The sequence below is a fragment of the Dromiciops gliroides genome, chromosome 4, assembly GCF_019393635.1.
Source record: "Dromiciops gliroides isolate mDroGli1 chromosome 4, mDroGli1.pri, whole genome shotgun sequence".
NCBI classification, from domain to species: Eukaryota; Metazoa; Chordata; class Mammalia; order Microbiotheria; family Microbiotheriidae; genus Dromiciops; species Dromiciops gliroides.
In genome coordinates this window covers 342,332,047-342,347,643 of record NC_057864.1, presented here as the reverse complement: position 1 = coordinate 342,347,643, position 15,597 = coordinate 342,332,047, and the positions used below count along the sequence as shown (strand labels likewise).

Sequence of the window (15,597 nt, the reverse complement as noted above, 5' to 3'; positions counted from 1 at the left end):
GCTAGTTGTTGGCAGAGTCAGAAACAGAACTCAGGTTTTCTAACTCCCAGGTCAGGGAAGCAATTGTTTATTGGTTGAGTTACTTCTGAATTTGCCAATGTGATAGCAGTGCTAGGAATACCAAGGCTGAGGCCTAAACCTTTCATTTGAACTGATGTTCTCCCTACTTCACTGCCTTACTTTTTGCATAATAATTCATTCATGGGTGGTGGCAATAGAGAAGGACTATAATAGTTCCTATATTTACAGATTCATAGAATTGAATGTACTCATTCAATCCAAGTAATAATTAAGTTGCAAAGAGCTTCCTTCAACAGCTATCTCCATCTAATCCAACCCAGTGAGAAACTAAATAAAATCTCAAACATATGGAATTTTTCCATATAGCTGAAAGGATTTTTAAAGATTATCTAATCCAATTTCCTCATTTTACAGATGAGGAAACTGACCCTAAGAGAAATGGATCGCCAAGGTTATATAACTGGGAAGTGGTTGACCTGGGACTTGAACCTACTATAACATACAACATCCTAAATAAATGCAATATACCTTTTTATGTATGTGCATACATGTTTACCTTTATGTCCCTGATGTGTGATGGAATATTAAGAGTCAATAGGGGGGCAGCTAGGTGGCGCAGTGGATGAAGCACTGGCCCTAGATTCAGGAGGACCTGAGTTCAAATCCGGCCTCAGACTCTTGACACTTACTAGCTATGTGACCCTGGGCAAGTCACTTAACCCTCATTGCCCTGCCAAAAAAAGAGTCAGAGCTCTAGGTACTATTTTTTTGGGTGAGGGCAAGTAGGTGGTTCAGTGCATAGACCACTGGCCTTGGAATCAGAAAGATTCACCTTCATGAGTTCAAATTGGGTCTCAGACACTAGCTGTGTGATCCTGGGCAAGTCACTTAATCCTGTTTGGCTCAGTTTCCTCATCTGTGAAAATGAGCTGGAGAAGGAAATGGCAAACTACTCCAGTATCTTTGCCAAGAAAACCCCCAAAAAGGGGTCATGAGGAGTTAGACATGACTGAAGTGATATCTTTGGGTTGGGGCTCAAAATAGCCTTACTATATTCAGACTAGCATTCCTGACTATCAGGGGTAATGATCATTAGTCATTGGGACACACCTTCAGATAAGAAAACAGTCTTCAGTTCTTTATAATGTATATAAAAGTAAGATCATAGGATTCAAACCTGGAAGAGAACTTAGAGGTCATTTCTTTCATTTTTGAGATGAGGACAAAGTAAGGCCCAATGTAGGGGAGTTCCTCAGGTAGGGAGGAAAAGAGCCAAGATTCAAACCCATTTTCTTTCAATGACACACTCCAAGGCTAAGGAGAAACAGAAAGGAGGAGAAGATGAGCACCCAGTGCTACAGCCTGTGCTACTGCTTTTGGGGAGCACGGACGCATATGGAAGAATGAAAACTAAGCTATCTTTAAGCAGGACAATTTCCTCAACCTCAGGAGAAGGAGGCAAGGGCTAGTGTTTTTCCTTCATTGTCTCTTCATGTTCACTAGTTTGTAAGATCCAATCATTGCTGTTACTATGGAGATTTTAAAATTTAATTGAGATGCAATATGATGTAGGGCACAGAGTGCTAGGCCTAGGACCAGAAAATGTTGTTTTCAGTCATTCCCGACTCTCCATGACCCCATTTGGGATTTTCTTGGCAAAGATACTGGAATAGTTTGCCCTCCAGGTCGTTTTTCGTTTTGTATTTTTTTTTTCTGTGAGGCAATTGGGGTGAAGTGACTTGCCCAGGGTCACACAGCTAGTAAGTGTTAAGTTTCTGAGGCCAGATTTGAACTCAGGTCCTCCTGAATCCAGGAACAGTGCTCTATCTACTGCGCCACCTAGCTGCCCCCAGGTCGTTTTTATAGATGAGGAAACTGAGGCAAACAGGGGTAAGTGACTTTCCCAGGGTCTCATAGCTAGTAAGTTTCTAAGGCTGGATTTGAACTCAGGATGATGAGTCTTCCTTTCTTGAGGCCCAGTACTCTATCCACTGTGCTACCTAGCTATCCTTGGGTCAGGGAAAGCAGGGTTCCAATCCCACTTCAGTCACCTCCTGGTCATGTGTGTGACCCTGGCCGAATCATCTAGCCTCTCTGTAGCCCTGTTTCCTCATCAGTAATATGGCATAACAACTGTAGTGATTACATCACAAGGAGGTTATTGTGAGAATCAAATGAGATAAAAGCCCTTTGTAAACATAAGACTCCAGACAAGTCAGTTACTATTGTTCATCCAGATTTGCACAATATTTCTGGTTGTTATTTTAGCACACATTCAACATCATAGAGTTTGGTTTTCTGTTTCATAAAGAAGGACAATAACAAATTCTGCTCCCTAATTCAAGTGATAAACACAACGACTTTTATTGACAAAATTCCCACTCATACAAAAAAAGCACCAAAATTGTTCAGTTCTAAGGACACTCAGACCTGCAAAGGCAGTTTGGGATAAGGGGAGATTGCTGGACTTGGCATCAGAAGACTTGGTACTGAATCCCAGCTCTGACACCCACCTCCTAGCCATGTGATCACGAACAACTCAACCTCTCTGAGACTCATTTTCCTCATCTCTAAAAAAGAGGTTCCACACTATGTCCCAGGCAGCTACATGGAGCTATGGATGGAGTGCCAGGCCTGGAGTCAGGAAGATTCATCTTCCTGAGTTTAAATCCAGCCTCAGATACTAGCTGTATAACCCTAGGAAAATCACTTCACCCTGCTTACCTCTGTTTCCTCATCTGTAAAATGAGCCAGGGAAGGAAATGGCAAGCCACTCCAGTATCTCTGCCAAGAAAACTCCAAATGGGGTGACTGAAATAATCGAACAACAACAAATGTCCCAGGGTTCCTGTGATGAAAATATTCTGTAAATCTTTTTTTTTTTTTTTTTGTGGGCCAATAAGGGTTAAGTGACTTTCCCAGGATCACACAGCTAGTGTCAAGTGTCTGAGGCCAGATTTGAACTCAGGTTCTCCTGAATCCAGGGCTGGTGCTTTATCCACTGTACCAGCTAGCTGCCCCTGTAAATCTTAAAGTACTTAAGTATTATAACATTATTTGAAGTAAAATTATAGTATACAACATATTTACAGCTATATTAGCAATTCCTTACTCATTTCCCTTTGTAAAATACCACAGGTGAGATCAAAGTGACTCTGGAGTCAAAAAACCTGGGTTCAAATCTTGCCTCTGATGCGTACTACCTGTGTGAACTTGGGAAAGTCACTTAATTTCCCTGGGCTTCACTTTCCTCATCTGTAAAATGAGAAGATTGGATTAGATGGTCTCTGAGTTCCTTTACAGGTCCAAACGGATAATCATATGGTACCCTTTTTTTTTTTTTTAAGCTAAAAAAACTGTCAAAACTCTATGTGATTCAAAATAACTAATATGGAAATGTTTTACATGATTATACGTGTAATAACCTATATCAGACTGCTTACTGTGTCAGGGAGGGAGATGGGGAAGGAGAGAGAGAATTTGGAACTCAAAACTAAAATGTAAAAAATAGTTTTTACATGTAATTGGGGAAAATTTTTTTTAATTCTATGTGATTATAGTCGTACTTGTTGATTGAGAAAAATGCATAGTGATAAGAAAAGCGCTATGAATTCATCAATTCATTTAATTGAATTTCTTTTATATGAATCATGTACATTTGAAAATTGGTAACACACATGTGTCTGAGACATGATTCAGTCTGCAGAAGGCATGTTTGCTTGTTTTATTACACTGAGTTATTAATGGGTTGGCTGGCACTGTTTTTAAAGCTTTCAGAGCCTGGAAATCTGGGTGAAGTGATGAAAGTTTCAACTTCAGATCCTGTTCCACTGCTAGCTTGTTTCCATATTTAGATGTTGGTGCAGCAAGTTCAGAAATTCCACTTTCCCAAACATAGGCTGAGGTAGAAAGTATTAGATATTCCATGGCTTTAGCCCACAGAGCTGGGTCTTCAGAAGGAACAAGTAGCCAGAAGTCAGCCAGGTTCTTATTTCTTGCTAGGCAAGAATGAAGTACTAATGATAATGCAAAAAAACCCCACAAAAAAACCCTCTTGTTAATGCCACGTACTTTTCTTGGTGCTTAAACATCAAGATCAAAGCAATAGTGTTTGGTGTGTAAGTGCCTTGGGAACCTCCAATAAGGATTTGGCTCCCAGGATTCTGTGGCCCATAGGACAGGAAAGCAAGCCTGCCTCTTCTATTGCCACCCAAATGCATTCCCTATATGCAACTGACACTTAACTGCTTCTTTGCTCTTGTGTCCCTGCCCCTCTGCCTGATGAAACTCTCCCAACCTTCAAAGCTCAGTTCTGAATTCCCATTAGTCCTTCTCTGTGTTTTTTTTGTGGCATTCACCTGGTACTGTCTCATGTTATGGTTAAGTATATTCCAGGAGAATGTAACCCTCTTGAGGGCAGGGACTGGTTGTTGGTTTATTTGTTTGTTTATCTGTTTTTTAGGTGGGTGGGGTTGGTTGGATTTTTTTTTATCCCCAGGGCACAGCCAAATGCTTGGAACACAGGAGACATTTAAATATATGTAGAATTAATTTGAGTGGAAATGCATTCCTGTCTTTTTTTTCCTATGAGATTCTAAGCTACTTAAGAGCAGAGATTGTGCCTGAAGTATTCAAAGTGGCTCTTCTGTGCTAGACTGATCAGTGTATTAGTCTCTCGTTCTCCAAACTCTACCTAGGAAGGAAGGGAAGCTGTGTTATTCTTTACAGTTTGTGGCAGAAGCATGGGATTTGGGGCTGTCAAAGGATCTCAAAATTGAATTACTCTTTGTTTAAATGACATATTTTGTAGGGGTCGCTGGCAAGAAATGAAATAAATTCCTTAGGAAATGAGAGGGTTAATTTCCCTGGGCTGATATATGGTACAATAGATAAGAGTACTAATTTGAGAGTTTCTAGAGTTTGGGTTCCACTTCCTCCTCTGCTACTTACTCCCTGTGTGGCCTTGGCCAAGTCACATAGCCACATAGTCTTCCTATCTATGAAATGAGGGGGTTGGACTCTGTAACCTCTGATGCCCCTTTCAGCTCTAAATTTATGATTCTATGTCCAAAAGCAGCCATTTGTACCATGCTCATTTTCTCTTTCATAGGCAGGAGAGAGAGGAGAACATTTTTCAGTGTTTCTTTGTTTTGTCTTAACTTTTCAGATGGCCAAGAGTATCCTAGGGCAGCCTACCAGCAATTGGTACATCCAGCTCAGCTGGTGCCAGGCCTTCCCGGACCCTGTGGAAGAGACCTCCATCCTCCTGTTCAAAAAGTCATCCTGAATTATCCCAGTCCTCGTGGCCAAGAAGAAAGACATGCACAAAGAGACTATTCTTCCCCGGTGCCCCCAAGATACCAGTAAGTGATACAGAGTCAGCATTCAGGAATTTTTGAAATGGAATCAAGAGTTAAGACAGCTAGGTGACGCAGTAGATAGAGTGCTAGACCTAGAATTAGGAAGACCTGAATTCCGATCTGGCCTCAGATATTTACTAGTTGTACAGCCCTGAGCAAGTCACTTAACTTGTATTTGCCTCAATTTCCTCAACTATAAAATGGGAATAATATCACCTATGTTATACAGTTGTGTATTCTTTGAAATTAATTATGATTGTACCAGTTTGGGCAGCAAACATATTTTAATTTATTAATATTATATGCCAGTTGATGTGGGATGGAATTAGGGTCAGATTGATCGTGAGTCATCCCAAAAGAATTATAAGACTCAGTGACTCAGTTTCCCAAGTTTTACTTCAATACTGTGGGTGACCACAGGGAGAGAACCAGACTAGTGGATAGGTATCTCTCAAATAGGGAAAGAAAAGACAGTTATATTTATAGTATGGATAAGTTGATTATCAGTTTCATTATAATAATTTCCACCTTTGGGAGGTACAGTGGAGGGCTTATCCTAATTTGGAGTTCCTGGGGTCCTAAGCCAACTCCCGAGATGGGTACCCTTTTCTGTGGAGGTGTGTTTTGGGGGTTTACATGTCATAAGGTGAATCTGGGGACAAATTTGGCCTTTTTTGCCCATGTCTCTTTCTGATTCCCATGGCCAGTTTTCAAAATATCTTCATTTATCATTTATTTCTAGTCTGAGTTTCTATAGCCTGTTATTTTATCATTGTTATAGTCTGAGGTCTTCATGGCCTCTCTCCCTCTGTTCCCGTTATGGGTACTAATTTATGTGGGTAAGAGAACCTAGCATCCTGACTTGCAAGTTATCCATTAACTGGGGTCTGAATCCCTCTTAGAGCTCATATCTGAATTAGAACTTGGGTCTTAGGTTTTTCTGTTAACCCCTTTTCTGCCTCCTACATCACCAGTAAAGGATTGATCATGAGTCTCCCAAACTTCTTGTGGTTTAAGTCTGCCAGACCTATACTGTCCTAAGAGGGAGAGCCCAGAGCCCAGAGCACCACCAAGACAAAAACTGTGGCCTCTTCCAAGTGTTTTTATCCTCTTTTGATAGAGGTGGGTCATTATACATTGATCAAAGGTAATTGGTTGGCATCATTCAATTCCATTGGTTGACATGACTTGAGGGTGGTCTATATTAAAATGAACTCTAGAGATGACATCAGGGAGAAAAATGTAAAAAACCCTCTCTGGAGGGCAAAGGCAAGTCTAGTTATCTAGGTGAGGTTTGATTTTTGAGCTAGACTACAGAATCTATCTCCATTTCTTTTGTTCCCTTGGGTTTGTCCCAAATAAGATCTTGGAGAACTGGATGTTCTGGAGTGGGGGGGGGGGTAGGAGGAATGGAGAGAAAGCACTGAGAAGCTGATCTCTGGGTCCCCCAAGAAATCCATTATTAATAATTATTTTCTCACAGTTGTGAAGATCAAATGACATAATATTTGCAAAGTGCTTATATAGCATTGTGCCTGGCACATAGTAGGTGCTATAAGAATGCTTATTCCTTTCTTCCCTCCTAGGGATACATTCCAGTTGGATCTACCCTCTGTCTCTCCCTTCTTGATCTAGATTTGTCAAACATGAAGGTTCAGTCATACAACCAAGTAATAAGGAAGTAAAGTCTATACAAACTCATACAATATAGACTTCTCAGGTGAAGGAGGAAGGGAAATTCTTCTATAGGTATTTCTTCATAATGCTAATAACTAAACTAACAATATAATACTGAAATTTATGTAATACCTAGAGTTTTCAAAAGCACTTTAAATACATTATCACATTTGATCCTCACAAAAACCCTGTAAGATAATGACTACAGATATTATTACCCCCATTTTGCAAATGAGGATACTGAGGAGGAGCAAGGTTAAGGAAGTGTCCGAGGCAGGATTTGAATCCAGGTCTTCCTGACTCAAGTCTAGCATTCTATCCAATACATCATATAAATACAAGTCTAGAATCATTTTGGTGGAAATGATCTTGAAAAGCAGTCTTGTTCATCTCTCTACTTTCAGTCAGAAGTACCTCACTCCTAAGTCAATATCAGCAGCGTGTGCTGTTTTTGAAACTACCTCATAAAAGATGTTCATTCTTTATAACCTCTAGGATATAGCAGTCCCCAACAACTGAGATGTTATCTCCTCATTTGCTGAAGCTTAAACCTACTCCCTACACTCACACTCATACCCATATCCCTACCCACACAGGTAGGCTCACATATGCATACACGCATATATATATATAGACATATATAAATTCTCAGTGAAGGAGAATATTTGTCATTTCCTACTGTAATCATTGTGTTTGTATATTTCAATAATGTAACGTCTGTGCATCTCTAGCTGCCTAGTGGACATTTCAAACTGGATGTCCTGTCCTATAAACATCTTAAACTCAACATATCCGAAATGGAACTAGTTTTCTTTCCTCACTAGCCCTCCCATTTTCCTAACTTCCCATGATTCTCCAAATCATCCAGGCTTGCAACCTCAACTCCTCAATCTCACCCCTCAGTGTCCAATCTATTGCTAAGACCCATTGATTGCACCATCCTAACATCTCTCCTGTACTCCCTCCCATTCTCTGACACTACCCTGGTACATTTCCTCATACCCCTGTGACTGGACTATTAAAGTAGCCTCCTGGTAGGAGGACTCTCTACCATAAATTTCTCCCCACTCCAGTCCATCCTCCACTCAGTAGTGGATAATGATCTTCTAAAGTACAGGTCCAACCATGTCATCTGCCTCGCCCCCATTTCCTTTTCTCCAATGGCTCCCCATCAACTCCAGGATCAAATAGGCAATCCTCTATTTGGCATTCAAAGCCTTTTATAACTTTCTTCATCTCTGCTTCTTAGCTTCCTTTAAATCTCAGATAAATTTCCACCTTCTACAGGGAGCCTTTCCCAATGCCTCTTACTTTTTTTCCCCTCTGTTGATTTAGATTTATCTTGTACATAGTTTGTTGGCACACAGTTGTTTGCATATTGTCTCCCTATTAGACTGTGAGCTCCTTAGGAGTGGGGACTTTTACCCCACTCTTTTGCCTTTGTGTCCCCAGTGCTTAGCACAGTGTCTGGCACATAGTAGGAGCTTAATTAATGTTTATTGACAGACTGACATTACATCGTCTACCCCATAAATGATTTAAGATAGCAGCTAATGGCACAATGGATAGAGCATTGGCCCTGAAGTCAAGAAGACCAGAGCTCAAATCTGGCCTGAGATACTTACTAGCTGTATGATCCTGGGCAAGTCACTTAAATGCTGTTTGCCTCACTTTATAAAGGGATGATAATAAAACCTATTTCTCACGGTTGTTGTGCAGAGTAAATGGCATAATATTTGTGAAAAGTGCTTAACCTAGTGCCTGACACATAGGAGGTGCCGTATAAATGCTTATTCCCTTCCCTATGCTTTTTCTCAGCAAAATAATCTGAGTTTCTTTAGCTTTTAGTCATCATTCGAATTCTTCAACCATTTAAACATCAATCCCTGCTCATTGGCCTCCTTTCAATCCTTTTAAAAGTTTTATGCCTCTAAAGAAAGCTATGTGTCCAAAATTAGACAGCACCTGGATGGTCTTGAATATTTATCTGAATCTCATTAATTTAAGCCAAACTAATTTATACTAGTTTAGACAGGAGTTAGGATGAAATGTACCTTTACTTAAGCAAATCCTTTCTTCTTCACACAAATTAATACATTAAATTTCTGCTTTATAGAATTGGTTGAGACTATTAAAATGAGTTTTCAAAAAAAAAATTGCCAATTAACCCCCAAGCATTCATTGTGGCAAAAAAAAAAATCCTTTTGAATGATAAGACAGAAAACATACTTGTGTTCCTTATTTTCTCCCTTATTATTAATGAGTTAGAAGACATAGAAGCTTCATTTTTAAAATCACATAAAAGGATCATAGGCATCATTTAAATTATCTTTAATTTAATACAGCTGATATTTCCCCTTTAAATGATGTAAGAAATTTCAAAGCATTGTAAATAAGATTGACAGAAGAATAGCTAAAATTCTAAAGGAACAAAAGTTATTTTCAAGCATCTTCATGAGATAAATTAGGTTTTGAATAGTTTCAGGAGATTTTGAATCATCTCTTGTACTTACTGGTGGGGCTGGTTTCATTGCGGTGGGTACTATGGGCAGAATAAACACAAATAATTAGAAAAATTCTATTATTTTTTACTTAGATGAAAAATTCTGGACACCTCATCTAGCCAACTTACTAAATGTAAAAAAGGGTTTGATGTATGTGTGTGTGTGTTTACTCAGTATTGTAAGAATATCAGTCAGTCAACTAGCATCAATCACCTACTTTGTGCTAGGCACTGTGCTTAGTGCTAGAGAATGTCTTATCTTCTGCTTCATCTACTAAGCAATGATTCTTTTACCACAAACTATTCCAGTGAAGAGTTTTGTTGGGGAAAGAGAAATGACACCAGATCCTCTTTTGATGGAGAAACATTTCTCAGTACTTCGTCTCTACATCCACCAAAATACAAATCGTCAGTTTGGTTTTTTCCTTAAAAGGAACCAACTAGAACCGAAATCCTGGGAAATCTTCTTATAAACCCAATGAGGAGCATAAAACTCCACTAAGAATCTCATTGTGCTCTAGAAGCAACCTTTAGCTCTCAAATGCTATGCCAATGGAAGACAAATTCTGATAGATTCTACCAAGTGGAAAAGCTTTGAGTATGGGTCCAGTGATAGACTCCATGTCTGTCATCTGAAACACAGCCTAGTAGCTACGCTGGAGGGCTCACTGGCTGCAAATGTTGTCTACAAAATGATTTTATTTTAGCCACAACATATAAAACTGTTTACTAAAGTGTGGAGGGGGTGCAATCTGCAACAATGGAGGAAGCAAGTACATGTACAGATGAAATCATAGGCTTTTTATAATACTGAAGATAACACAGAAGCCTTCTGACTGCAGTTGGGTGAGACAAAACTTCAAAGAGAAATGTTTCCTCTATTTCCTTTTTTTAAATTGTGGGAAGACAGGCTTGCTACAAAAGCAACACAATGTGGAAATTGAATTAAAACATAAAAGGCTATTGTCCTGATCAGATAAATGTCATCAACAAAGTTAATCCAACATTTATTTAAGGATATAGATGTGTGTGTGTGTATAGACACATCACATATATACACATATACACAGATGTATATATAATATATTGTAACATATATCTAATATCCCATATAACATAGCCTTAAATATGTTAGATTAACTTTGTTGTAAGCCACCATGCTTCAGCTGCCGTCTCCTTCTACCCTTCATTCCCTATATACATATAAGTATATATGTAATATTTATAATATGATATATATTATCCTTAAATGTTTGTGTATATACACATTATATATATACTTAAGATATATATATATATATATATATGTATACATATATTATTGAACAATATGGTAGGAGAAAGAAATGGTAAACAGGTTATAAAAATGAAAAAAATTAGTATTTTTTACTTTTACACAGCCAAACCATAATTTTTTTTTACTTTTCTCATTTTGTTAGTTATTTAGTAGCTATATTCATTGTTACTGTCAATACTGTTCCTTAATTTCTTTTTGGAGGGAAAAGGAGGAGACAGTTTAGACCTATGATTTTATTGGCATCAGGAAATACTCATATGAAAATTTAGCCCACTGATGCATATCAGCAACTTGTTTTTAACTTACAGTTTTAGAGAGTTGTTTGTAGCACTGAGAGGTTAAATAATTTGCCCATGGTCACACAGATAATTTGTGTCAGAGGTTGTACTTTAACTCAGATCTTCTTGACTATCCACTATTCCATACAGGCCCTCTTTCTCTGATAGCAGGAAAAAGGATCATGGTTGCCAAATGAATGAATGAATGAATGAATAAAATAAGCACTTATTAAGTACTCACTATGTGCCAAGTATTGGGCTGAGTATTAAGAACTGACACACACATACACATGGCAGAAGTACATACAGGTATAGGGAAGAACCCACTGAAATATCACACAAGTTAAAAGACCAAAAAAAAAAATTAAAATAATTAAAATCCTTCCCCCAAACTTAAAAGCTTTAGCACAGAGCCTTGTATAGAGTAAGGGATCTATAAATATTTAAATAAAGTCACACCAAACCTGTGTTCATTGCCAGGTTTGAGAGAAAGGATAGAAGTACAAGAGAAGGGGCAGCTAGGTGATGCAGTGGATAGAGCACCAGCCCTGGAGTCAGGAGGACCTGAGTTCAAATCCAGCCTCAGACACTTAAGACTTACTGCCTGTGTGACCCTGGGCAAGTCACTTAACCCCAATTGCCTCAAAAAAAGAAGAAGAAGAAGTACAAGAGACAACTATCGCCTTGTATTTCTCAAAGACATTCTGTGCCCCGTAGTTCTTCTTTGGCAGAATATACATTTTCCTTTATCTGTTTCCTTCCCAGGGGTCAGATATATAACCAGCCACCTCACCAAGCTGCTGCTCAGGATGAATCCAATGAGCTTCCTGCTGACTTCAGACACCAGATTAACCAGATTCCTTCCCCAGCTGCCATCCCAAGACCCCCCAGCACACCCGCCATCAGAGGGACTTTGAAAACAAGCAATTTGCCAGAAGAACTGCGTAAGTTGCATGTTTGTTGGTTTCTCATCTTTGTTGTAAAATCTTATTATTCTGATCACTCGCTGCTTAATAACCTCTAGTCTTTGGATATTTCTCATAATCCCAGTAAAAGAAAGTGTTTTGCTTTAATAGTTACCAGGCATTTCGCAAGTGCATGCTGGGTAACCCTGTAAGGGCTATCATTCATGCTAAGGAATTGCTTGCTACTGGGTTTTCTTTTAAAAGAATACCCATTTCTCCCTCCCTCCTTCTAAATGGTGTCCTGAGCTGCCTAGCTGTTTGACTGAATTGATCAGTTGTCTGCATGTGCGTGTGTGGTACTGGCCAAGGACCTTACATTGCACAATAAATTAACAGCAACCATCAAGAAAGAGGTCGTTTTCTGGAGGGATGAGACATTGGGTTTGGAAAAATGGGTTCACATCTTCCATAAGGCTTCACAATCAAATACTTTATTCAAAGAGACATTCAGTCCAGTGTCAGATGGTGATTCCTTTTCCACTTCATTTTTTTTCTGGCCAGAACCAGAAATGTTGAAATATCACCAAAATGTTCTCATATTAAGGTCAGGCAGGACTGTGAGTTCCAGAAACCTTATAAAAACAAGGACTTCTCATGGGATTGTTGCATTCTGTTGTGCTTACTGGAGAAACCCAGATGATTCCAATAAGCATTTTCCAAGTCTGGGTGCTTCTCAGAACCAGACCTGAAATAAAACCCTGTAGGGTTTGCTGATCACTAGGGGAATAGAAATGTGTGGTCCATGTCTGTCTTATTTAGTCCTTTTCTGCCTTGTGTCTGTGCCATGGGCACATTTTCTTTTCCATTCAGAATGTGTTTTGGGTTTTGTTTTGTTTTTTCAAAATTAAAAAGGAGATTAGTTTAGTTTCTACACATTTAGGTTTGTAATTAGAGCGTGCTAAAAGAACCAAAATGGGGTCATGACGAGTTGGACACAACTGAGAAACGACTGAATGACAAGACAATTCCTACCTCTTTCCCATCTCCCTCTCCCCCACTACATATCACATAGCCCTAAAAATTAGTATCCACATTTTATGCAATGATCATTTCAATGTATATTGATTAAGGTTTCAAGGCAATTTTCTCACAACAACACTGTGATGTAGGTGATAAAAATATTGTAGTTATAATTTGACAGATGAGGAAACTGAAGTCTAAAGAGGTTAAGTGACTTGCTCAAGGTCACACAGCCATTTGGTAGTAGATTTGGAGCTTGAACCCAAGTTTCTTACTACCCAGAATTGTGTATTTTCCACTACATCATGACTCCTATCCAGGCCATTGGTTACTTATGCCTTCCCATTCTTCCCCTTTCAGAATCCCTGTAGATCTCATTTAAAAATGACAAAAACCATCCAATGATGAGATTCCATGTAGGCCACCAACCCCACTCCCCAACAGAACTTTGGGTCTAATTAATACTATGAACTCAAGAGACTAATTTCTAACCTACTTAATAACTATCTTCCCCTACTACCAACACACTATATCACACTACCTCCTATGCTATGAGGTCTCCCAATCTTTGTTTTACCACCCTAGATGTGAATTACAAATGTAATACCACTTACCAAACTCTCATCCGCAATCAGAACAACTCTACTCTTCCCCTGACCAACTCTTGCCATTTGTCCCCTTCCCATGTCTGTTTCACTGTGTGCCTTTTGGAATTGCTACTCTAGTCTCAACAATTTATACAATTAAAATTTTCCCTGAATGCATCTGCAACCTCCTCACTTTAACAGAAAGCTGGCTTTTCTAGAGCACATGATTTGATATCTCACCAAATATTCTGTAATGTAAGCTTCTTCTTTTCCCAATTCTGACCCATCTCATTAGAGCCAGGAAGAAAGATTGATATATTTTTTGCTCTCCACTCCCACTTCCAGATCATTTATCTTCCACCTTGCCTCAATAACCTTTCCTACTGTGAAGTCCACGCAATCTTTTTATAAAATTCTAATTCCCTTTTTGTTACTGTCATCTACCAACTTTCAGGTTATTCTCCTAGCTTTGTCAATGGCATTAGTATTTGGTTCCCTTTCTTTCCATACTATTCCTTGCCATCATCTTTGGTAATGTCAGCATTTATTTTTATGTCACTTTTAACATGCTGACTTTCCATCATTCTTGCCCAGCTAATTCTTGTTTTATTTTGGTTTGTTTGTTTGTTTTTGGTTTTTTGTGGGGCAGTGAGGGTTAAGTGACTTGCCCAGGGTCACACAGCTAGTAAGTGTCCAGTGTCTGAGGCCAGATTTGAATGCAGGTCCTCCTAAATCCAGGGCTGGTGCTTTATCCACTGTGCTACCTAGCTGCACTCCACCCTGCCCCCCAGCTAATTCTAACACCCACCATCAGATTTCTTCAATGCTGTTCTTGTCATAATGAAAGTGGTCAAAGTCACAAAATCATGATGGTTTTGCCAGCTATCAATTTACAGTGTATAACCTTAACTGCACCCTCTCTGCTACTAGACAATGCTTGTGTTCCACTCTCATTGACTCTTCAAATCATCATTCATATTAACTTTATTAACTCCTTATATCCTCAACCTCCTACAGTCATGACATATGACTCATATGTTTCTTATGAAAAGACAAGTCATCCAGTGTGAGCTCCTTTAATTCTTCTCCATTATACTTCAAAACTCATCAGTATCTTAACCCAATCTCTACCTCTTTCCTTCTGTCTTAAAGGATATGTTCCTTACTCTTTGTTGATTCTTCTACTTCTTAACACTTCTTCCTTCCACACTCTCCAGGACATTACAATATCAATCACCCACTTTCTCCCATGCATGCTCAAGCCCTTTTGCCCACTAACTCTTTCCTATATGCTTACAGAAATGTTCAGATTTCCCCAATCGTAAAAAAAAGTCATTTGTTAACCCTTTTGCTCCATCTAGCTACCAATCCATGTCTCTTGCTTTTTTTTATGCTAAGCTTCTTGAAAAAAGTCATTGGTACTCAACACTTCCACTCCTTTCCAACCCACTAATTTCTCAATCCCTTAATGTCCAGCTTCCACAGTTTTCCTAAAGGTTACCAATAGTTTCCTTAATTGCCAGCTCTAGTAGTTTTTTCAGTTGACCCTCCCTAAACTCTTGGCAGAATTTGACACTATTGATTACCCACACCTTTTGGATATACTCTCCTCCTTTGGTTTCTGAGACACCATATGCTGCTAGTTCTCTTTCGGCCTTTCTCATTTATCCTGAGATCTTTAGTTAGTGAACCTCTCCTAACCTCTTAAAATAATAGTTCGCTTATTTAAGGTCTGCAAAACACTTTGCACATATCATCTCATTTGATCCTCACAACAATTCTATGAGGTTGGTGCTATTATCACAGCCATTTTATATATGAGAAAATCAAGGCTCCCCAAGGTTAAACAACTCATTCAGGATCACATAACTAATAGATTACTACTGAGGCAAGATTTGAACCAAGGTCTTTCTGATTCTAGGTCCAGAGATTATTTCACCACTCTATCA

At 39.0% G+C, this 15,597-nt stretch overlaps 1 protein-coding gene across 1 annotated transcript in view; it reads left to right on the top strand.

Moving 5' to 3' along the window:
- Positions 1-15,597, top strand: part of TRAF3IP2 (TRAF3 interacting protein 2) — a 70,958-nt gene that overhangs the window by 37,434 nt on the left and 17,927 nt on the right. The window contains exons 4-5 of the mRNA XM_044004718.1: positions 5,189-5,384; positions 11,902-12,080. Coding sequence (XP_043860653.1) covers positions 5,189-5,384; positions 11,902-12,080 — 375 coding nt within the window. The remainder of the gene's footprint in view (positions 1-5,188; positions 5,385-11,901; positions 12,081-15,597) is intronic.